General features: G+C 44.3%; 1 protein-coding gene across 10 annotated transcripts in view; it reads right to left on the reverse strand.

Moving 5' to 3' along the window:
- The window catches only part of LNX1 (ligand of numb-protein X 1), a 176,571-nt gene that overhangs the window by 19,523 nt on the left and 131,410 nt on the right, over positions 1 to 25,638 (reverse strand). For all 10 annotated transcript variants that reach the window (XM_047719282.1, XM_047719290.1, XM_047719289.1 and 7 more), the window contains 4 exons: positions 17,376 to 17,617; positions 16,519 to 16,671; positions 11,164 to 11,366; positions 8,493 to 8,864 (listed from right to left, as the gene is read on the reverse strand). In XM_047719282.1, coding sequence (XP_047575238.1) covers positions 8,493 to 8,864; positions 11,164 to 11,366; positions 16,519 to 16,671; positions 17,376 to 17,617 — 970 coding nt within the window. The remainder of the gene's footprint in view (positions 1 to 8,492; positions 8,865 to 11,163; positions 11,367 to 16,518; positions 16,672 to 17,375; positions 17,618 to 25,638) is intronic.

The following is a 25,638-nucleotide window of genomic DNA, read 5'->3' on the forward strand; positions in this document are numbered from 1 at the left end:
GACACAGCTCCTGTCCTCTGTTTGTCCTACTTCAGGGAATGTCAGGAGCCGTGGAAGAGATATGCACTATGCATGGCAAGGGTCTCCAGGGTGGAACCAAGTACTTCCAGCCAAGGAAATAGGAAAAAATCTAATTTTCAGACAAAATCAAAGGGTGAAAACTGAGTAGCATTGACCATGATAAGGCTTGTCTTTTGGGGGGATGATGTCGGGACTATTTTTCTCTGTTCTTTTGAGAGGTGACTCAAGACAGCCAATAATATTTATATGACGGCACTAAGCAGAGGCCTCATCTATATGTAGCCCATTTAAAAAGAACAAAATCCCACCTCTCGTAACTGGAAGGAGGAGTCTGAAAGTGCTACACTGACGCCTTGCGAAGCAAGCGTCCTGGGGAGGTCACGGTCACGTTCAGCCTGAGAATGGCTCTTCTACCTACAAAAGCCACTGTGGCTAATAACAGGTCAGGATTCCACACAGATCAGAAACTTCACAGAGCAGAGAAATGGAAAACAAAGATGCCACCGCATAAGGCAGGAGAGGCATTTCACAGAGCTGTACACTGGAACAGAGGGACTCTTTCTACTATTCTAGCACTGCGTGGGGACACGCGATGGCGAACTAGGGAAGACCAAGAGGTGACAATGCACCTGTACTTGAAGGTGTGACCTTCCCACCGAGCCCAGGGCTCCACCTCTCCACCGTGAAAGAGGACTGAGTCAAACCACATGCATTATAGCATTTGCTGCTTTAAAAACATATATACGTATGTGTTTAAATAAAACGGGTTTTAACATCCTAAACCTGAAACAGGAAAATTCCAAGCTGGTAGGCATCCAGACTATTGCTCAGAGCAGGGAGACCATAAACACACAACCCTTCTTACAACAGTATGGGTCCACAGGCAACCCACGTTTGACTGGGAGGCCTCATTACAAAGATATCTGAGAGCTACAGTTGCATTTACAATAACATCAACTTGTCTTTCCTTAGTGTTCCGCCAACAAAGGCTTTAGTGAGCATTTCTTTAAAAATAATTCATCCTGCATCTACACTCCCTACACATTTATTTTCCCGGGATCCCGGAGTCAGACAGTCTAGCTTTGATTTTCAATGTATAGTCGTAGGGACTTTTTTTTCCTATACTGTTCAGGGTTGCCCCATCTTAGCTTCTCTTCCATCAACCACTCAAGTATCTTTGTCAGTTCATCTATCTTGAGCTCACAATGCCCTGGGAAATTGGGGACCACTGGTTCCACATCATTAAAAAGCCACATATATGGAAGAGATGTCAGACATCATCTAATCCAACATTCTCTCTGTAACCCATGCTTCAGTTTCCCTGCAAAATCCTTGCCATGTTGTCACACAGCTCATGCTTCCGTGCCTCCAATGACCGTGAACTCACTGTGTCCCAAGGCATTGTGGGCCATTCTTTGCACTAATTAGAAAGTTTGTCCTTAGGCTGAGCTAAATGTGCCGTTTTCTTGCTTGCCCATTGGCTCCAGTCATACCCTCTTGGGAAGCCCCAAATCAATTTCCATGGGACAATCTTATGTGAAGATAAGGCTCACTATTCTCCATTAGCTCTTCTTCTTTCCAGGTCAACTATTTCTACTTTCTTTAATAGTTCATGTGTTTTCAAGTCATCTCAAAAGCTTGATAAAGTCTGGACTCCCTCTAATAAAGTTGATCAGGGTATGTGTATGTAGGATTGGACCCAATACAGAGGAGTCTCTTTGCTAATGGACCAGCTGTACCCAAGACCTCAGTGATGGGGTTCCCATCTTGCCATGTCATACGTTCATAGGGGATAAGCTCTGTGAAGCCAAGAGCTCCATAGATGTCAGTCTTCATTATTAATGTCTAATTAAAAGATGACAGGGAGGCTCCCAGGACCTCACTTAGGGACACCTTTTCATCAGCACAGACTAGCTCTGGGATCATGCATGGCTCATAGACCCTGCATGGCGATACGGACCACAGGAGGCATCAAAACCATCACCGGGTGATAGACTAGAAAAATACCAAAGTCAGCAGTCATTTGTTGACCTGGCACCATACCACACAATGAGGTTCAGAGAGTCCTTGCCCTACCCGTCTCTTCCAGCGAGCAAAGAAAATTGAGAAAAATACCTCTCACTGAGCCAAAACTTGGAGGAAACAGAACCCCAGAACAAGCTAATGGTGCACTGTAAGCAGAGAGTTTCTAGAAAATGAGCTCGGCACAGGCAAACCTGGGGCACACTGATCTGGTCACCGTTGAAACATTAGTTCCCAGCATAGCACCTGGCGCATTCTTAAAAGAATTCGAGAATATCGCCTGCCGGAGAGGCAGCAGCTACTTCAGCGAGTGAAGAGCAGCCAGAGACCGGCCAAGGGAAAAGGAAACTCAGGAGGCTTTGAGGAAAAGTGGTGAATTGGACCTTTGGATTTGGTAGGAAAAGATAGAGGTAGGAAAAGATCAGGGTAGGAAAAGATCAGAGACAGAAATCTGGGCTACTTTCCCTCTTGCCTGTAGCTTCATACTCATCCTTCTGCTCCCAGAAGCACATCTTTTATTTATTTATTTATTTATTTATTTATTTATTTATTTATTTATTTGACAGACAGAGATCACAAGTAGGCAGAGAGGTAGGGAGAGAGAGAAGGAGAAGCAGGCTCCCCACTGAGCAGAGAGCCCAATGCGGGGCTCGATCCCAGGACCCTGAGATCATGACCTGAGCCGAAGGCAGAGGCTTTAACCCACTGAGCCACCCAGGCACCCCAGAAGCACATCTTTTAAGGGCTACGATGTTAATGATGACAATTTGATGTACACAGGGTCACACAGAGGTCAATGACAAGGTCAAAATAAGAATTTAGTTCTGGAATTCTCTTGGCTGCTGATTGCCAAGTTATCAGAATGATCCAAGTCCTTTGCCTCAAACATCGTTTCTTTTAGGGTATCTATAAGCTACTCTCGTGGTTGATTCTGGTCCGTGGTGTTTAAAAAAAAAATGCATGCGCAGGGATATTTTGAGTTGGAGGAAAGGCAGCAAAGCCTCAAGATTCCTTAATATTTAAAAAAAAAAATAGATTCCCGAATATTTGCCATGTGGAACTGAGCATGGGATTCACTCACAAATTTTGAAGCCAAAAAGCTGTACAATTTACCAAGCCAGCTTTATTACGAGTGCGTGAAATGTAGAGCTCTGTATAAAAATCACCTGGACTTTAAGAATTCAGCTCAAGGAGACGGTTTTTACATTCATGTATTCTTTAGCTTTTGTATTAAATTTATTACGATGCCATGTTAAGAAAATGGGTTTACATGGGAATTTGACTCTGTATTAGCAGCACTGATATGTAAAAAGCACATTGATCTATCAGGTCTTGTTTCACTGGCCGTTCTTACTGGCTCCAAGGGACCAAAGTTCTGTCTTTTTTTCAGTTGTGCAGAACTCGAAAGCTGGAATCACGTACTCAGAACACATGTAGGTAATACGAGTCGTTCATTATTTACTTTCTGGCTCTGTCTAGAGGCTGCTCACGTCCTTTTGAAAAGTTTGAAGAGCCTGGTTGTCAGTTGTTCTTTGATAAAATAACTCCTCATTTAAATATTAATTCATGCAAAGGAAACAAAAATTCATACCTATGTAAGTATTAATGAAAACCTACAGGTTATCATCCTCTCTACAAACGACTTTGATTTTTTTTTTTTTTAAGCTTCTGCCTCAAGTCTGGGAGTTGCCTAGGAAAAAAAAGGCACAGGAAGGAGACTCAAATTTGAAATCCGAAATTACTTTCTTCATTTCTTAATTGTCTGTATTTGAACTCCCAAATACATTTGAACTCACAGATCCAGAATTGCAGACATAGGAGAGCATCTCAGAATAGGCATAGTTTTGTCAGCATAAATCATTCCCACACTGGTAAGTGGGCAGAGATGCAATCTTTTTTTTTAATTTTTTTTTATTTAATTGTCAGAGAGAGAGAGTGGCAGGCAGAGGGAGAAGCAGGCTCCCCAGCGAGCAAGGAGCCAAACACAGGGCTCAATCCCTGGACCCAGGGATCATGACCTGAGCCAAAGGCAGATGATTAACCCCTGAGCCACCTAGGTGTCTCTCCGACAAGGATTCTAGACATGGTAGTCAAAAAATTGAGAAATTAGGGGCACCTGGGTGGCTCAGTGTGTTGAGCCTCTGCCTTTGGCTCAGGTCATAATCCCAGAGTCCTGGGATCCAGTCCTGCGTGGGGCTCTCTGCTCAGCAGGGAGCCTGCTTCTCCCTCTCCCTCTCTCTGCCTGCCTCTCTGCCTGCTTGTTATCTCTCTCTGTCAAATGAATAAATAAAATCGTTTAAAAAATTAAGAAATTGACAATGGAGAAAAAGTTGTGCCAAGTTTATTGGAGTCGATTGCTCTATATTTGAAGCTTCTGTCTCCTTAGGCTTTTCCTCCTAAAGGAGTCCGACTCACTCCTCCTATGACACCTGGGACTGCTGAGTAAGTGGGGGTTAGGACTCTACATATGTAAATTGGTCAAATTTAAAACAGTTGTGGCTTCTCTGTAATAACTTTTCCCTGAAATAATGGAGAAAAAGGCAAAAGTGTGGTACTGTGGGAGAAAACATGCCCAGAAGGACATGTTGTCTGGGAATTTCTTTCTAAGGCAAGTATGATTCATGGAGGAGATACACGAAGGCCAGGCAGCCAAGGATTGGTTGGTAACTTGAGTCTCCACGTTTGAAGGATATTAAGTTTAATTCCCCCAGCCTGGTGTGTGTTACAAGTATCATCACATAAATAAAATCCGCTCTTGAGATTGCTTAACTGGATTTTCCCAGTACTCTACTTTTTCCACTTCTTTTCCAACAAGCTTTGCCCAAGCCTTTAAAAGAATTTTTTGTTTCCCTTTTCCCCTGCTTCTAAAGCACGTTGGCTTTGTTTAATAAGCAGAAGACTCTTAGGAAGTCCCGCTGTTAGGCAAGATTTTACTTCATAAATTTACTTTCTCAGGGACGAAATTTTCCCTCTTCTGTTATTAATCTACAAAAGTAGAATGCCACATGTAATCAAAATTTTTCCAAATGGCATGAATAAGGGAGTTTTTCTTGTGCCTGTTGCGAAGTGAGTAGTTGGCAGGCTCTAGAACGTGAGCCGCACGGACTGACCTACAGAGGGAGTTGACAAATACAACATGAGAAAGAAAACTGATGATGGCCTCAAAGTCTAGTTCCAAAGTGGGGTGCAGCGGGGGGGGGGCAATCATGTTTACAGTGCAGTTTACTCATGACGAAAAAAAGGATTCTGTTCCATGAGTTCATGTTTCCATAAATGTTGTCTATTTTCTTTTCTCACCATTGACACACGCAGGCTAAAATCACCTGCTAAATCCCGACTTCACGGCATCTGAGATCAGGGACAGGAATATATTCCAAGCTCCACAAGGCCGGGAACCATGTCAGTCTCGTTTACCTGTGTACCGCACACCTGTCGGCACCTAGAAGGTGCTCAACCAATAAGAACCAAACAAATTCGAGAGGAAAAGATGTAGAAATTCCATCTTGGGGACAAATGGCATGTGAAAGTAGAACTGGTGTTTGTTCTTTGGTAAATGGTGTGATGAAAAATCCCTAAGAGATGGAATTCATGTATAAATGCTATCTTCTGTATATTGACATTTTTATAACTTGACTCGATGTATTCATTCAGCAAATATTTATCGAGTGTCCATTCTTGCCAGGCATTTCTCCAAGTGGTTGAGATACAATACTCTACTGTATTATTCCATACTAGGCCAACTGGAAATAAAGTAATTAGTTGGCAGGAAAAAATAAAGCAAATTAAATGAAAGATATAGAGCTGGGGATGGTGAGAGAAGCTATTTTAGGTGGCATTGTCAGTGAAGGCCTCTCTAAGGTGAGAACTGAGGAGACTGGAAGGAAGCGTGGCAGTGAGAAAGACATTTGGAATGCTCTTCCAGTCAGAAGGATGTGAGAACATCAGCCTTGAGGTGAAAAAGGTCTTGGAATTCTCGAGAAGCAATAGCAAGAAGGTGGTGTGACTAGGCATGGGAAGGCAAGGGTAGGAATACTAGAAATCCTCTATTTTGCTTAAGAAATGAAGCTAGAAAGGTAACTAAAGCCCGAATTACACATGGCTCTGAAGGCTACTGTTAAGATTTGGAAATTTTACTCTGTCTTAGGAAGCATCAGGGAGCTGAACAGGAGTGACACAACGGGACTGACTTGGCAAATGGCCGTCTAACTGCCGTGCAGAGCGCAGAGGTAGAGAATCAGGGTAGAGGCCAGGAGGCCAGCTGGGAGGTCTCCCACAGAGCCCCAGGGCCGTCGGTAGCATGGCTGAGGGAGGCCGTGGAGGTAGTGAGAAATGGATTACAATGAGAGCATATTGAAGAGAGTAAGAAATTTGGCCCAAATCACTGGGCAAATGGCACCATTTCTAGAGACTGGAAAAGGCTGAGGAAACAACAGGTTTGACAAGGAGGAAGCAGAAGTCAAGAATTTGGTTTTAGACATTAAATTTGAGGTGCCTTTTAAATATCCTCGTGGAGATACCAAGTCGGCAGTTGGTCATGTAGGTGTGGTGCTCAGAGAAGAAGTTGAAGCTGGGCGTAAGGACTTGGAAATAGACCGCACAACTCCGGAGGGGAAGTGCCTCTTGTACCTCTAACCTTTTCCACCTGCTCCACAGACTATGGCCTCAGGGCCCGTTATGCAGTTAAACATCCACCACATTCAGAATCACCCTGAAAGCAGGACACCACCAAGAGCCACAGCCCAGGGGCAAGATACCACATGTGCTTCCTATCCTGGGAGACAAAGGAAGTAGGGTAAGTCCCCTTGTACTCTTTACCTCAGGCTGTCCACCCGTAAAAGGACAGTATCATACACTTCTAGGTTCTCCCTGAAGAGGAGGGAGAAGATACCGCACACGTGACAGTGAAGAGTTGTCCACACCTGGAAGAACTCTATGGCGGGAACCCAGGGCAGGGAGACTTGCCTGCGCTTAGGTGATCAGGTTCTAGAAAGCAGGCTCTGTGTTCTTACCATCATCTTCTGTGGAACTTGGTACAATTTCAGTCAACCACTGTTGACTTGCTGTCTTCTCCTGAAGCGCGAACACTTGAGTCACTGAGAGCAAGCTGACGCAACATGCCAGGTAATTCACAAATGCTTTGTGAGATAAGGCCTCAAATCTGGCCCCTCTCCTATCAGCTCTCTGCCACTTTGAGAGAGATCTAGAAAATCATGTCACTCCCTTGGCCTTGAGGACACCCCACGGCCTTGAGGATAAAGTCTGAACTTAGCATGGCTCGTAAAACTCCATAGGATCTGATCCTTCCCTCCCAATCTGGCTTTGTCTATGGCTGCTTTTTCTTAATATACACCAGGCTCCAGGTGTTAATGCTTTCCCTAACCAACTTTCAGGGAAATGTTCTTTTGTGGTGTGTCCCCTTAAAATGGCCCTCCCTGCCTTGTCTACCTAGAGAACTTCTACTGATTCCTCAAAGTCCCAGTCAAGATCTTCTCTGTGAAGAATTCCTAAGCCCATGCAAGCAAAAATCTCTCCTTCATTTGAAACAACACTGTACTTAATTTCTCCATTAGAATGCTAACACACAATATGGCAATTACTTACAGAAAGTACATCCCCTGGACTAGATTGTGGGCTCCTTTGAGAGAAGAGCTGAGAGGCCATCATCTCTATGTTCTCTGTACCTGACACATGGTGAGGTGAGCAGCAGAAACTTAATACATCTTGGCTAAATGAAGTGAATAACAAAGACTGTCCTTCTAAGAATAAAGATGGCAGCTCACTAAACAGCAGAAAAACATGGTGACCCAGCCAAAGGCAACAAGATACATGCTAGGGCTTGATGATGCTATGCCAGTCAGGAACGTGAATTAATATGAACCAATGTCAGGCTATTGGGAACATAATTTGTATCCCTCTCTTTTTAGGGGCCTTGTCCTAGATTCATATTTGAGTTCCCATGGGCTTTCTGAGGAGGCTGAACTCAGCCATGGAGACGCAGCTTAGCCTTAGCCAATCCCATAGTGGTCTCTGTCCACAGGATTCCTGGAAGGTAGAGGGCACAGCTTCTTATGGGAGTTAGTACATCCGGATGTCTAGGATATGTCCAGAATGCATCCGAATGACCCCTGGGTCTGCAAATAACACCCTGGGTATAGGCATGACACAGCCCTGCGGATCTTAAGTGATCTTAACCTGGTCAGGTTGCAGCATATAACCCTGAAGGTCTATAGGCTGTCAGATTGTATGGCAACATTTAGGGAATGTCCATGACCTTGAGACACATCATTTGCTTGAGTAATGCTCTTACCTGCCCCTTCAATTTTGGCTCCCGGAAAGGGAACCACCGCATGTCACACATGGTAGTAACAGGGCCGGTAGGTCAGGGTAACGAGCATCCCACTCATGCCAGCAGTTTCTAGCCAGGATCTTGGCAATGACCCGGGACTCACCTGGATCAGCTGAGCTGCGCTTTCTGGGCTGCCGTACCGAAGGTCGTGTCCGTTGATGGCTAACACGCGATCATTCTCTTCCAGCTGACCATGTCGGTCTGCCACACCACCGTTCAACACGTTGAAGATGAACACCCCAGGCTCATCCACCCTGCGCACCAGTTTTATTCCAAGCTGCTCCTCGGGGCTGCTTTTGTTGAGAATCACGTGGAAACTGTCATCGCGGGGACCGTAGGCGTCCAGTGCCTGTCCGCCGCTCCTGCTTTGGAACTTCTGCTCCCGCAGCACAGTGAGACGCAGCACCTGGCACGGCTGCCGCAGGAGGCGCAGCGCATAGTTGTGAGGCACGTTGCTGATGTCCATCCCGTTGACCTGGATGGGGTGGGGGGGTGAGGGGCATCGGATGCTAGAGCGGATCAGCCAGCTCCAACCGCCACAACCCTTCCCAGAAGGTCCAAGCCCACAGCATCAGCAGCACCATTCCTTAAACACTGCTCTGGTTTGTCACCTCCTCTGTCCCCATCTCCAGGTAACCCCACCTCCCGACATTCCTTCTAGCCTTGCTTTCCTTTTGTTACCCGCACTGCCCTTGCAGCTCTCCCTGTGGATGCCGTCTCTCTTCAACCTGTCCCTGCATAGGCTCCCAGATTTATTTCCACAGTCCCAGCCCCCACTCCTGGTGCTTGCCCAAATCAGTGTTCAGCAGAAGGGGGAGTGTGGGGGGTGGGCGGGGAGTAGAAAAAAAGGAAGAAAAGGTAGGAAAAGGCAAAAGAAGAAAATGTCCCATTTAAGTTCACATGATTGCATTAAACTGCTGTTGAGATTAAGATGAGCTGACAGCATCCTTCCAATAGTCCCCAGATGAGTCTTACTCCCTGGGTCATCCATCCCGCAATTTCCAGGGCCCAGTACAGCGCGCGTGCACGTGCATGTGTGTGGTTTTCAAGGCAATTGCTGCCTCTGACATCTTTTGCCCATGGTCTCAACAAAGGGAAAAAAAATTTCTGCATAGTTTCAAACAAACTGGTGTGAATGAGTTTCTAGGCTCTCTGACTGCAAGGCTGGATCCCTTTAGCCTACTTAAAGGTCCTCAAGCTCGGCGCGCTCATTTGTGCCTCATTAATTATCTGCAGAGCTGATGCTGCAGGGGGCTTTCTGGTTTTCATTACCCAGCCGGGAGGCTAGAGCCCCTAGTGACAGTCACTGCTTTGCAAGAAAGCGATTTCACAGCAACGCCATGCTCTGCGCAGGGTCGAAGGACAGGGGCCCGGTAGAGGAGAGACAATCTGCTTGGATTTCTATGGTTAGGTAGGATTTCTTGTACCTGTACTTGCAGCCAATTGCTAAATGTGGCTCAGGGTGAAATTTTAAGAGGTCTTCCTGCAGCCCACCGTCCTGGGCTTTTGCTGCCTGCCAAGGAAGGATGGAGGCTCTGGTGCACAGAGCAGCTCACCGCCCTTGTCCACACCCAGGGGAGCTCACAGCCCTCGTTCTGCTCTGTCACTGATCCTTGCGTCTGGTTTCTCCCATCGCACCCAGGCCAGGAGAAGGCCAGGGGTGTCTGCTAGACCGTCCTAGCAGCCCTTTGCCTGCAAAGGCCACTTGAAGGCCAAACAATCAAAATGGCTTGTTATGCAACCCTCCCGGGTGGGACAGCTCCTTCCCTCTGGAGGGGAAGCCACGCAGAGAGTCACTGAGGCCACCGCGGACGCTCTCTGGAGCTCAACAGGCCCTGCCTTATACTCCACCTCGGAGGCCAGTGGGAGTTTCAGGATGGTTAGGACAACTGCTTTAAATTCTTTCTCCTCTTATTCCAAAAAAAAGAAGAATTTCTTTGTCAGAGAAAGAGCATATGATGCATCAGGAGCTGGCCCCTCAACCACTTAGAAGGAACAGGATGAAGCTCTCCTCTGGGCATCAGACAGGGAACGTAGGGCCAGGGAGGGATTTCTTGTCACTCTCGTCACATGTCTGACTTCTGTCTGATCAACAATTCTCCCTTCCTCCTTTCTCTTCTCCTCAAAATTCTGCCCAAATGTCCTTCTTCGCACCTAAACCTCAGAGGACAGAAATGCCCAAGGCATGCTGTTCCACCAACCTGCCTGCCCTGTTATGTCCGTGGCTTGGTGGGAAGAACTTACGATTACTTTTTGGTTTTTCTCACGGAGGGCCCTTAAGCCACTGGACGTTTACTATGGAGGGGTGTGTAAATTGGGCTGACTAGGTAAAATACAGAATGTTCCATTAATCTGCTCTAAAAACAACATAAGAAGATCTATGCTCCGGTTTTCTATTATTTTACGTTATTGTTACTTAAAGTAGAAGGAGGGGGTAGAAAGAAGGAGAGAGGAAGAGAAGAGGGAGGAGGAGAGAGGAGAGCGGGGACAGGAGCTGGAGGGGAGATGAGAAAGGAGGGAAGGACAGACAAAATGATACCGAGACAGAAATACTCTTCTACAGAAAGAGGGAGAGGTCAGAAGAACAAGACAGAAGGGGCCAAAGACCTATCTCAATTAAATCACAAGTCTCTGACGAAGAGTCCTCCCACCGTAGTAACTATGGAAAGGGACCGCTTCACATTTATTTAGCATTACCACCATCCATCCACTGACTGGCTCTGAAGGGGTTTTTATTAAGCCCGTTTTCATGGCCCCACAGTGACAGCGTCTACCTTTAGGATGATGTCTCCTGGCAGTAGCCGGCCATCCCTGGCAATCACTCCGTCACGGTAAATGTGCTGGATAATGATGTGGACCAGCGGGGTTTCGCTGCCTCCCACAAGTCTAATGGAGAGGCTTTCGTTAGGATCCACTCGATTGATCTTGACGCTAGTAATTTCACCATCTGGAATCAGGTGATACAACCTTGGAAAGACTAAAATGGACAAAGACAGTGTTTATTTAAGACACCCACCCAACGGACATTTCCAGCCATTCTTCTTCTTGCCAAACTTTGACTTCAGCCAAACCAAACTATTCATCGTTCCGCGTACATGTTTTCCATTTTCCTGCTTCTGTGCCAGCATCAGTTTCTCTGCCTGGAATGTTTTTCATTCTAGGCCTAGACCCAATTTTTCCTTCAAGACTTGCATGAAATGATCCCTTTCAATTAAACTCTACCCTGATTCCTCTCTCTCCCTGCTCTGTCTAAACATCTCAATCCCCACCCCCACCCCCCACCGCCAAAGCTTCCATTGCTCCCAGTACTGAGCCTTCCGTTATCATCCACGTTCACTTCTGGACTCTGGGATCTTTGAGGACATCATTTCTGACTGTCCTGTGGCTGTGTGCACAGACCACAAGTGTCGGGTCAGCCCAAGCCTCCTGAGGATAGAGCAGTGAAGGAGTACGAAGGGTCGAAGGGTCGTTATAGAAGAGACTACAGTTTCAGCACCTACTTACCGAGAACAAAACAGAACAAACCTGCCCTTCAACCTTCTCAGGCCATTTTGAAGATTTCTCCCTGGAAGTCCCTGTTTTTTCAGGCTTAGGGAATTCCCAGGCCTCTCTCTCAGACACTTGTCAATAAAGGGAAGTCACACAGCCTGCTTGGTGACCAAGGAGAGGTGGTGGCTTCCAGAAGCTTCTCCCTGATCTGGCCGCATTGCTAACTTCAGAGCTCACAGGAGATCCGGGGGTCTAGGTGGGTGTCTCAGACTTTACCTTTTAACTAGAGACTCTTCTTTGCACATGAACTGTTTCACGGGTCCCTTCCCCACCAGCCTCTACCCTACCCCTGTGCCCACATGCAGAAGAGCTTCCTTAGTTGTGCGGTTTGATAGCGACAGGGACTGTTGAGTGGCTTTCTGTTACACGCGAGGTGGTTTGAGCTTAGAGTGAGGAAGTGACAGGATTGGCTGGGGTCGCAAAGTAAGACTGCTCTCAGGGCCAGTCACAGCCTGGGACTCCAGGTGACCTGCCATCCTATCACCTTCCTCGGGTTTCTCTGAAACCAGGGGTTCAAAAAAGTCCCACAGGGGACTTGCCCTAGACACCTATAAGACAGCAATGCCGGCTGGAGCCATCCTCTGCCTCAGTCTGAGTAGAAGTGTGCAGAAGGGACACCATGACAGGCCAGGCAAGCTACACCTAGTTTGATGGCAACAGCAGCTCCCACCCCCTCCCTTGCTTGAGTGTGGATGTGGAGGGTGGAGATGCTTTCGTCTCCTGTAGCTGCTGACAGCTGCCTTTGCCCTAAGATTCTCTCTTCATTAAGTCATCTGGGAAGAGGAAAACTGCAGGTCTGGCTCTGCCTAACGCGCTCTGTTTTCAAAACCCATGACCTTAGTCCATTTTCCCTAATGAACTATGAGTTCATTAAGAACGGCTCAACTCTCCAGGAACAATACAGAAAGAATTAAAATTACTTCAAAGTATTGCAGAACATGATAAACAAAGCAATTTAGCAGCCAGAGGAAGCCCGAGCCTTTGCAAATGTGGGTCCTTAACCTCCACTGGGATGTAATTTAACATAAGCGATTGGCTTTGCTGTAAGGCTGTGGGCAGCAGCCTTAATCTGTCAGTTCCTGGTGTGAACAGCACTTGGGTGATTGAGTTCAATTAATGTTTAAACTACTTTGATTGCATTAAGTAGGCGTTACCATAAGCATTTGTTGGAACAGGTCCCATTGACAGGGAATGGTGACTTAAAAAAAATCACTTTGAACAAAGAAAGATTTAGATATAATCAAAGCTGCTGGTACTTGCTCTCCTCCCTCTGCCTGTCTACCCCCTGCCCCACCAACAGATTTACAATAACCATCCTCCCAAACCAAAGCTACTCAGGGCATTTGATTTGAGAGTCTGAAAGGACACACCCAGTTGCATTGGTATGCAATGTTAACTAGAACCATGCCAAAGAGACCATAGTGACCTCGAAGAGTTAAATTTTGGGGGTGCTTTGGGGGCTCTGTCAGTTGGGCAGCCCACTTTTGATTTGGGTTGAGGTTGTGATCTCAGGGTCGTGGGATGGAGCCCCGAGGCAGGCTCTGTGCTCAGCAGGGAGTCTCCTTGGGATTCTCTTTCTTCCTCTCCCTCTTCCCCCAGTGCACCACACACACACACACTCTCTCTCTCTCTCTCTCTCAGATAAATAAATAAATCTAAAAAACATTTTTTTTTTTTTTTTTTTTTTTTTTAGCTGCCAAACTTGCACTGGTCTGGAATAAAACATAGTTGTTCAATATTCTGTCGTCACGGAAGGACTAAGGATAAGATCTTATTTACTGAGTGTTTGTTACGTGCCAGGCATTGAGCTAGCCAGTTGCATGTGTATTTTTGGGGTTTAGTTCTTAAAACAACCCTATGAAGTAGATTCTTATTATCCCTGCTTCTTAGAGGACAGAATGCTGGAGCTCAGAGAAGTTAAGTAACCTGGCCAGGGTCACACAGCCAATCAACAGTGGAGCCTCTTTATCCTTGTAAAAAGGATGGATAAACTATGCCAGGAGAGTTCATGGGACCAACCACAGGCTGCTGAAGTAATGAGACTTGGCTATTTTTGAAAGCTTCGTTGCCTCACAAATCCTGAAAAGACCATCATGACCAGCCTTGCCAGGTCTTAACACCTCACCCCATTCTGGAGTCACAGCTTCCTGGAGCAACTGAAGAAATCCATTCTCTCCCACTCTAAGCCACCTGCACACCTAACACAGCGGCCATCTTTATGGAATATAGCATGGATCATGCAGTAACACTCCACAAAACCCTGAGTCAAGACTCCCAGATGCCGTCCAGGACCCTTCTAATCTAGCCTTAGCCTCATCTCCCATTACTTTCTAACAGAGTCAAGATCCCAGTGGCCCCCCCCCCCCAGGTCATAAACTGCCCCACAGACACGGGTTACACTGCCTGCTGGGAAGTGATGCTCCTTGCCCTGGGGCTGCCACTGCCATTTATTTATAGCTCACTCTTCATGGTATTTTATCCTCCTTTAGCCATGAATGAGCCTCTTGAAGCCAGGAACTGGATTTGATCATCTTTATATAAAATTATAAAGCCTAGGCCAGTAATTTCCACACAGTCATCTCTTACTAAAAAGGTTTCTGGAAGAAACAGGCAAATAAATCTTATGCGGGCAAAAGCAAACTTTATATGGAGGAAAATTCAGGACCCTTTCATAAGAGGGAGGACTGGCAGAAAGGAAGTTGTAATCCCATGTTCACGACACATTTAGGGAACAACTGTACCTACCAGATATCATCCTCCACCTTGAGGATACAGACTCACAAAAGAACCTCTGCTCTTACAGAGGCAGTGACAGTGAAAAGTGACACCTGCTATAATAAAGATGCAGGGGCTTCGAGAGCACAAAGGTAAGAGGACTGGGGGAGTCAGGGAGGGCTTCTAGGAGGAGGCCAAACCTATGCGGCTCCTGGAAGGAGGAATGAGAGTGGCAGCTGAAGGGGTGTGGGAGTGAAAGTTGAACAACAACCTGGAAGGGAGAGAGACAGAGAGACAGTATTCACAGGACTGTAATGAGCTCAGAGTGGTGAGGGCATGTAGGGTGTGTATGCGTGAGCAGAGAAGAGTGGTGACAAGTAAGCAAGGGGGATTTTCTAGGACTGCTCATGGAGTCTCTGAAGGCACAATAAAGACAGTGGTTTGGGATCTACCTCTCAAACCCCTAGGAGGGGAGGGCGCTTAACCCAGTGGTTACCAGAGTGGGCTCTGGAGCTGGAAAACCTGAGCTAAAGTCCTAGGTCTGTCATTTTCTAGCTGGGTGACTTTGGCCGAGTTACTCTCTGGGTCCCCTTTCTTCAGCTATAAAATGAAAATCATCATCATCCCTATCCCTTAGCATTGTGACATCTAAATGGCTTAGGACAAAAACCACCTGGAACACAAGAAAGCTCCATTTTTTCTAAAGCTATTGTTACTGCTCTGAAGTTCTAACATAAGATAAAAAGATGCAGATGTAGTGAAAAGAAGGGGTCTGTGTACCCCAATGTTCATAGCGGCAATGTCCACAGTTGCCAAATTGTGGAAAGAGCTGAGATGCCCTTCAACAGATGAATGAATAAATATGTGGTCTATATACACAATGGAATATTACACAGCCATCAGAAAGGATGAATATCCAACTTTTGCATCAACATGGATGGGACTGGAAGAGATTATGCTGAGTGAAATAAGTCAAGCAGAGAGAGTCAATTATCATATGATTTCACTTACTTGTGGAACATAAGGAACAACATGGAGGACATTAGGAGAAGGAAAGGGGAAGTGGCGGGGGGGAATTGGAGCGGGAGACGAAGCATGAGAGTCTGTGGACTCTGAGGGTTTTGGAGGGGAGGGGGATGGGGGGATGGATGATCCTGGCGGTGGGTATTAAGGAGGGCACGGATTGCATGGAGCACTGATGTTATACATAAACAATGAATCATGGAACACTACATGGAAAACTAACAATGTACTGTATGGTGACTAACATAGCACAATTAAAAAAAAAGGTATTTCCCAGCTGCATTTATAAACACATAAGATCTAAGATCCAACAGAGCCCAGATTCTAGAGCCACATTACTGGAATTCAAAATCAGGTAAGGTAATTTGGGGCAAAGCTAAGTAATCTCCCTGGGCCTCGATGTTCTTATCTGTAAAAGAGGGGTAATAGTAGTAGCCACTTCATAGGTTCATTGTGAGCATTAAATAAGTTAATGCATGAGAAGCACACTCAGAACCACACATTACGCATAGTCGTACGAAGAAAGAAATACTTACATAGCATTTACTGCATGCCAGCCATGTTCTAAATGCTTTTCACTTAATTATTATTATCTCTTACTGTGTTAAGCTAGCACCTGAACGTAAGGGCTCCAAAACCTATTTGCTCAACCTCTGTGGAAAGAGAACAATCATTTCTGTCTTTAGTTACTTGTGTAACAAGTAGGCTGATCAAGGTAAAAAATATTTTATGCCCTTGTGAAGAGAGGTGTCTTAGAAAGTGGATGGTAGTCTGGTTGTCATCATTCATGAGGTCATCCTGGAAGCCCAGCCCATGTCCAGACTCATGGGGAGGTCGCCTACCTTCAGGGGCAGTGGTGTCTTCAGAATCTTCTCTGCCCTGGTCTGCTTGGTTGGCAACAGCACTCCCACTCTTTGTCCTTCGAAGAACACTCAAGGCTCGGTTTATTTTTTTAAAAGACCTGCTTCTGATAGTTGATCGCTCAAAGGGCCGTGCTGAGGACAAGAGAGAAGGAAGAAATAGTAGATGAGGGGCGCCTGGGTGGCTCAGTGGGTTAAAGCCTCTGCCTTCGGCTCAGGTCATGGTCCCAGGGTCCTGGGATCGAGCCCCATATCGGGCTCTCTGCTCAGTGGGGAGCCTGCTTCCTCCTCTCTCTCTGCCTGCCACTCTGCCTACTTGTGAGCTCTGTCTGTCAAAAGTAAAATCTTAAAAAAAAAAAAAAAAGAAATAGTAGATGCACATTCACAGAAATCCTCTGTATGTGCATGTCTGGTCAGATATATACAATAACACAGGAGCAGTGATTACTTCTCGGAGATAGGATGATGAGATTTGCTTCTTTTCTACAATGAAATATATATGGTTTAAAAACTTGCTTTTCTTTTTTGCTGGGCTGGACTGAAGGTAGCAGCACTTTTCTTGAGCAGCATGGATGGGAAGGTGCTGACACTATGGGGTGGTGAATCATCAGGCCCAACTTGGCCCCATCCACCAAGTTCGATTACACATTTTTAATGATCTGAGGTACTTGTGGTTTCATTTCACTTTGCACAATTGGACATTGGATGGCTGCCGAAACTACCAGAATGATTTTCCCTTAAAAAAAAAAAAATTTCTAGAACTTTCTACAGTAAATATTCCACAGAGGGCAATATCAAGGCAAGAAGCCCATTCCCAGACAACCACCCACTTGACTCACCCCTCATTCGGTTGCTCCGGCCAGAGTCCAGTGGGCTGTCTGCTGGCTGACCATCCTCCATTGTGGACACGTAGGCAGGGTTGTCTAAGCCAGGCTCATTGGTCACCAAGGAGACGGTGGCAGCTTCAGAGACTTCTGGGGAGAGCGCTGTTGACGTGAGGCTCACACAGCCGTCTGGGCAGCCATCTTGAGAGCGCCTCTTCTTGTCTTTGGTCAGGCCATAGTGGGAAGCACCTTTACAGCTGTTAAAAAAACAAACAAACAAACAAAAAACAACCAGTGGGAGGTCAGAAAAGGCTTTGGCTTTGCTCATTGTTCAGCCCAGCTTCTTCAAGTACTCATGCTTGCTGCACTGGGAAAGGGAGTTGTTTGCTCCAAGTCCCGCCCTCCCTCTATTCCATGTAGGTGCTCAATATACACTCACTAACTAAATGATTTAGTGATTCGAGGAAACAATTTAAAAGAAAATGCTTTCTGCATTCTCTTAAAGCACTCTCTACACTGGCCTCTGGCATGCAAATTTATACAGTCCTCATGGTGTCTACAAGACTAGAGCTTGAGACAGGCAGTTCTCAACTGTTTGGACTTGGTAACTCCCTCTTGTTGGTGTTTATTTTGACCACAAGAGCCCTTAGTAACACTCGGTACTTTCTTTTGGGTTTGGTTCCCAAAGCACTGAACATAGATACAAAGCTCCTCCCAGATTCCATATTTAACTGTCCTTGGAGACAGAATCGCCATCACCACAAAGCCACAGGGGCTACTTGGCGTCGGCATTCTCTAGAGGCAAGCTTGCTGGCTTCCATGTTTCACCTCTGGGGTGCTGGCCGGAACCAGGGGCTGGGGACTCCTGTGCACTGAAGTCCCATTCATTGTCATGTCTTCTAACATTGGGAAAGTAAAACTACATTCATGGTCTATAAAAAGAAAACCATAATTTTTTAATAACCATTCACTCTCCATGCTGAGGAGCCAATCCAAGGGCCAAGAGGCCAAGGTATAAGCTGATCTAGGTCCATATTTTGCTGTGACTGTCTGTCTATGTGTCACTGAGAGAGTCATTTCAGCTCTCAGGTAGGGTTTTGGTCAGAAGGTGAAGATGAGTTGACGATCTCGTACTACGGTGAGCAAGCAGCTGCAGATGGCCCCAGCAGCACCTACAGTTGTTGTGAAGGCAGAAATCATGGAGGTGAGCCCCTTTAACAAATGGCCATTTGCTTATAATGGATTATAATTATTTTTATCAATTCATTATAGAAAATCTTATGTGGTTCAGCTATTTTAAATAACCCTCTGAAAGTCTATTTGGAGAGATGCTTCACATTCTTGAAAGTAAAAGGAATCCAATGGCCATCTACAGTTGATATGCACCCAATTTACATGGCCTGTAGAAACCCAGAGCTGGTGGACAGGATGGTTTATTGTCTGGATCAGATTCCTCGCTCTGATTGGCCCGTGTAGTCTGGGGCAATTTTGTTAACCTGGTTAAACTTTCTAACCTACACATACATTTGGGGCTGCTGTGAGTTCAAGTCGATACTAAGTCAGGATTTTTAGTACCCTGCCGGAGATACAGTAAGTCATCAGGAGACTGTAGTTACTTCTATTTCTGGGATGCTGGTTTGTTCACACTCTTAACATCTCTGAGATGAAAATGCACGGGTGGTGGAGGGAGTCAGGCAGCTTCTACTGCCAAGCTGCCATCATGATGCAGATGGCGTTATCTGAGCAGGACAAACACAGTCACTGGGGCCATCTTGTAACTTTCATTGAGTTACGTCCATTCTTGATACTCTGCCATGGAATTTCATTGCCATTCAATGTCTTAGAAAAAGGTTTACATTATGATTCAGCACTGCGGTGAAAAGTCACTGTATATATTAAAAGCCTCAAAAACAGAGGAGTGGGATGTAAGTTTGAGGTTGATGAAGCGAATATTCATTGTTAGGAGGATGACAGCAATTCCATATTTTCTTGCGAAGAACAAGCAAATGCTTTATTTGCTTAGAAAGGAAGATTCCCCCAAGGAGATAAAAAGCAGTGTTATATTTCGTTACTGAGATCATTCAAAAGGACTGGACTATTTCATGCCAAACAATACAACTAGAGGGCAGGAGAGGTCACCAAATTTGTCTGAATGGATTTCAAATCCGTAGGAGTCTGATGCGACCAGTCCACACACTGTAGGGAAATCTTTAAAGGTGCTTTGGAATAATGTAACCAGTGGCAATATTTAAAATGGTTGGCACATAAAATATGTGTTGTATGATCAATGGCATCTTAGATTTGATGAGATGTGGTTTTAATATTAGTAGAAAAGGACTTTGATTATACAATCCTATACCCTTAGCTTATAGAAGATGAAAACAGGCCTCCCATTGTTAATGCTAGTCTTTCCCTCACCAAAAGAATTCAAGCTGCTGGCTTGAATTGGTAAGGTTTTACTGTTCTGATTAGCTACTTTGGCTGGAAATTGTTCTGCTTAAAAATAGCAAAGTGGTTGATATGGGAAACTAAAAAATTGGAAGAACTGCTGTGTGATGGAAAAAATAAAAGCCAGCATGCGTTTGAACAGCTCCAAAGTCATAAATACATGAGTGGAACACTTCCACACAAGCCAGCAATATTTGGTTAGCAACGCATGGGAAGGAAGTTCCTAGACTATTTAGTTGGACTGGAAACAGGCTTTCTCTTCTTGGGGAAGCAATGCCCTTGACCATGTGCCCTGCCAGAGCAGGAAATGAATTTTCCAGTTGGACAAATGGCTGGTAAGGGCACAAGCCATAGCTTCCTGGGAGGATATAGCATATCCCGGTGGAACAAAGGGAAATCTTATTTGCTGCTGTATCTATGTGGAGGATTAAGGTATTTAAAATATCAGACTCTGAAGACCATGCCATTAAGAAAACATTGCTGTTCCAAGTTCTTGGGGTTCCAGAGTCACTTTTTTTTAGTCTAGGAAAGGAAAAACTATATAAAGAAGGTAAGTAACCTTCCCTTTGGCCTCTTATCATAGCTATCCTTACAACGGCCAGGAGGGTACAGAATCTAGATTTAAACATTCAGAATCGTATGCCTTGTATAAAACAATGTTCTGCTAAAGCAACTCATAATTGTGTGATGTTGCCTGTTCCAGTTTCTTGGCTTAGCTTGAATCCAAGACACGGAATGATCTATGAAGGTAGCAGCTTGTACTCACTAATTACCTCTTTCATGGTGACTAATACTGAGGCCTCTTGATTTATAAGCACAAAAGAAGGGAGGAGTGGGGAAGAGCTGATTAGCATTGGCCTGTACAGGAACATACAGTGAACCCTGGGCTGTGTTCAAAGCAAGCAGGATTTATTCTCCCTTTTAGTTATCCCTAGCACTAAGTACTCTCAGGTGGTGATGGGTGATGGCCATGAACTAGAATGACGAACACAAGGAACATAAAAAACCCATTTTTCAACCAAACTATGCACTTTGGGATACCATCTGTTCAACAAAGCAACTCTGAAAATGAATTTTTTTTTTGTAATAATAGTGTTGGGATCCTGAGCTCTTATATCAAAGTTAGCAGAGGCAAATCAGTCTTAATATAGAAGTGGACAACGGATGTGCCATGGCATTTTTGTCTTTTTTTTTTTTTTATAAGGGAATGGGGAGCAAGAAGAGAAAATGAACCCCGTTCTTGCACAAATTCCTGAGTCCATGAGTTTGCTACTAACAGAGTTGAGCTGAAGCATGATAGACCCCACATAATTCACAGAGGCTCTGATGAGGTGTCCTGCTGAATTCAGCCAACCAGGAAGCATGAGCTGTTTTGCAGTGGAGGGCTCCCTTTTGACAGTGACCTTAACCACTTCGGATAGAAGAGTATACATTGTCTGTAAGAAAGAGCCTCAATACCTCATCATAATAGTCTGGCTAACCACACAACCTCCCTTTGATCTAACTTCCCTCACATTCTTTCTCTCTTTGTTCACTTCTGAACTAGGTAAACATCAAGTCTGTCCTTCATATTGAGTTCATTATTTGCCTCGTCTGATCCTACTTTAAACCAAGTCTTAGAAGCTCATATGCTAGCGAAGTGAGGAATCGAGGATGAGGAGGCCAGGTGGGGACCATGGTGAGGTGAGCTGCTCGAATTCAAGGCCCAGCAGCTGCTACAGGCCTTCACTGGTCCTTGTCTCCAAAAGACCAGCCAAAGAGCAATTAGGTAAGAAAAAGAAATCAAATGCATCCACACTGGACAGGAAGAAGTACACTTGTCACTATTTGCAAATGACATGATATTATAGAATACCCTAAAGATCCCACCAAAAGACTATTAGAACCAATCAATGAATTCAGTAAGGTTGCAGGATGTAAAATCAATATACAAAGATCTGTTGTGTTTCTATATACTAACAATCTCTGATAATTAAGAAAGCAATTCCACTTATAATTGCATCAAAAGAAATAAAATACCTCAGAATAAATTTAATCAAAGAGGTGAAAGATCTGTACACTGAAAACTGGAAGACATTGACAAAAGAAATTAGAGATGGTACAAATAAATGGAAAGATATCCTGTGCTCATGGATTAGAACTGGTATTATTGAAGTGTCCATAGTGCCTACAGCAATTCAGACTCAAGGCAATCCCTATCAAACTTCCAATGTTATTTTTCACAGAAATAGAATAACCTAAAATTTGTATGGAACCATAAGAGACTTCCAATAGCCAAAGCGATTTCAGAAAGAACCAAGCTGTAGGCATTGCCTGATTTCAAACTATTTTACAAAGCCATAGCAATCAAAACATTATAATCTTGGCATAAAAACAGGCATATGGATTTATGGAACAGAATAGAGTCCAGAAATAAACCCATACATATATGGTCAATCAATTTAGGACAGAAGTAGCAAGAATATGCAATAAGAAAAGGGCAGTCTTCAATAAATGGTGCCGGGAAAACTGGACAGCCACATGCAAAAGAATGAACCTCGAGCACTGTTTCCCACCATATCCAAAAATTAGGTGAAAATGGATTGAAGACCTGCAACCCTACAACTCCTAGAAGAAGAAAATACAAGCAGTAAGCTCCTTGCCATCGACCTTGGTGATCACTTTTTGGACCTGACACTGAAAGCAAAGACAACAAAGGCAAAAATCAACATGTGGGGTCACATGAAACTAACAAGCTTCTGCCCAGCACAGGAAACCATCAATGAAATGAAAAGGCAGACTACAAAACGGAAGAAAATATTTACGAATCATATATCTGATAAAGGGTTCATATCCAAAATACACAAAGAATTCATATAATAGCAGAAACAATCAGATTGAAAATGGGCATATATGGATGACCAACAGGTACATGAAAATATGCTCAACATCTCTAACTGTCAGGGAAATGCAAATGAAAACCACAGTGAGATATCATTGAGATATCACCAGTTAGAAAGGCTGTTACTGAAGACAGTATTGGTGAAGATATGATGTGCTGCTCGTGGGAACATAATTGATGCAGCCACTCTGGGAAACAGTATGGAGGTTCCTCAAAAAAAAAAAAACCTAAAAACAGAAATACCATAAGACCCTGCAGTTCATGTCTAGGTCTTTATCTGAAGAAAACAAAAACACCAATTCAAAAAAACATCTGCACCCCATGTTTACTGGCCCATTATTTACACAAGCCAAGAAATGAAGTAATTTAAGTGTCCATCAATAAAGGAATGGAATAAAAATAAATAAGGATGGAATGGAATAAATCGAATATTTATTATATAAATCAAAAATAATATCGAAAATAAATCGAAAATAATAAAGGAATGGAATAAAAATAAAAAAGAAGGAAATCTTGCCATTTGTGGCAACGTGGGTGGACCTTGAGAGCGTTGTGTTAAGTGCTGTAAGTCAGAAAAAGACGAATTCCATCTGATCTCACTTATGTGTGGAATCCAAAATCATAGTAGCAAAAACAAGACAAAAAGCCCCAGGCTGATAGAAACACATTGGGGGTTGCCAGAGAGAATATGAGGGTAGATACAATGGGTAAAGGAGATCAGAAAGTTACAAACATCAGTTATAAAATAAAAAAGTCATAGGGATATAATGTATAGCATGGTGACTATAGTTAATAATACTGTATTGCGTAGTTGAACATTGGTAGAATGGGGGAGGGAGACAAACCATAAGGGACTCTTAATTTCAGGAAACAAACTGAGGGTTGCTGGAGAGGAGGAGGGTGGGAGGGATGGCGTGGCTGGGTGATGGACATTGGGGAGGGTATATGCTATAGTGAGTACTGTGAATTGTGTAAGACTGATGAATCACAGACCTGTACCCCTGAAGCAAACAATACATTATATATTTTAAAAAATTTAAAAAAAATAAAGGGGGGAAAAAACCCAAGACTTTAAAAAAAGGAAAAAAGAAAGTTGGTAGGAAAGTAAACCTTAAAATTTCTCCCCGATATAAAAATTTGTAACTATGCAATCGATGATGTTAACTAGACTTCCTGTGCTGATCATTTTACAATATTAAATCATTATGTTGTGTACCTGAAACTAATCATTGATATAGTTACATGTCAGATAAACCTCAAGAAAAAAAAAACAGCCTAGTGTCACTGGAATGAAAACTTTATAAGCTGAAATCTAGTTTCTAATATGTAGCCTCTTGATTTTTAAAAGTTAACAACAAATTCAACATTTTAAAACCCATGGCATGGGCCAAAAAAACACATCTGTGAGCCCGATCTATCTCAAGGGGTAACAATTTCTACTTGTGGGAATTAAAACAAACCAACCAACCCTGCCAGTGTGAGTAGGTCTGACCCATTTGTCTCTTCTCAGTCCCCTTTGAGGCAATGCTACCCTCCTTTTACTCTTTCCCCAATCTCCTTCTGTCCCCACTTGAGTGAGGGTGTGTGCGTTCATGCATGGGGAGATGGCTCCAAAAGGGGGTTCCCTTTTATGATCTACCCCAGCGCTATCTTTTTATAAGTACAAAAATAATGTAATAAAGTTCAATATTCATTATATGCCTGTACCTCTCAGCAACATAGGAATAAAAAGGAAATTTTCAACTTGAGAATATCTATAAAACATCCACAGCTAACAACATCTTTAATGTTGAAAGGTGCGTGCTTTTTCACTGAAATCAGGAACAAGACAAAGATATCCTTTCTCACTGTTCCTTTTCAGTATTGCACTATAGGTTCTTACCAGGGCACTATGGCAAGAAAAAGTAGTAAACAGAATACGACTGGAAAGGGAGAACTAACTCTTTCTATTCACAGAAGACTTGACTGTCTATGACCTATTTGAATGTCAATTTCCATTTGTTCTTTGCAAGTAGTCAGACATGCAATTGATTTTTTTAAGTTAACCTTATGTCCTGCAACCTTATTAAACGTACTCATAAGTTCTACTCGCATTTTAATATTTTATTTGGGATTTTCTACCCAGCTCTATTTCTGATCAAAGAAGTCAGAGCAGGAGCCTGAATTCTCAGCTGTTTGTCTTTCACTGCTAAGAGAGCTAATTACTTGCCCTAAGCTATTACATAATGAGAAAGGGAGCCATTCAACCCTAATGGATGTATTTGCTCTTTCAGGCAAAGAGAATCAAGATGGGGGTTCTGGAGGGAAGTGAGTTTCTCTGCCAATGGCTGGCTGTTAGGCTTCAGCTACTCCACTGAACAGAAAGAATCACTCAAACTTTGCTCAGGGACCTTGGGCCCAGGCCAGGGGACTGCTGCAAGAGACAAGGTCACCATGAGATAGCAACAGGCTCTCATTTGTGTCCTTGGATGAGGCCACAGGGGGCAAGCCATTGAGATTCTCAGGAACCTATAGTGTTTCAGGCTCTGAGAGAGCTTTATCAAGGAGCTGGTGACCCCACATACTGAGACTGGGCCTCAGACATGTGCGTCCCCCTCCCATCCATCCTAACCTCCCCAACACAATTTACTCAAAAATTTTCTGTAGAAATATTGGGAAATATAAGTATCTGCTTACCAGATACTCCCAATTCCTCCTCCTGACATTCCAGACTTTGCCCTATCTGTATGGATCGTGGGCTCCACACAGGGTCTGGCAACCCAGAAGGGGGTTGGGAAGAAGAACTCTATTACCTATTGATCGACTATGTACTGTGTTATATATGCTCTGCATATGTAGTCTTCTTGAATCATCCCGACTGTCCTGAAATAGTCACGACGTCACCTTCACTTCATGGATGAGGATGTGGGGAAAGAAACCCTTGTCTGTGTTCACAGAATAGAGCTGGGA

Source organism: Lutra lutra, chromosome 2 (genome assembly GCF_902655055.1).
Source record: "Lutra lutra chromosome 2, mLutLut1.2, whole genome shotgun sequence".
In the NCBI taxonomy this organism is placed as follows: Eukaryota; Metazoa; Chordata; class Mammalia; order Carnivora; family Mustelidae; genus Lutra; species Lutra lutra.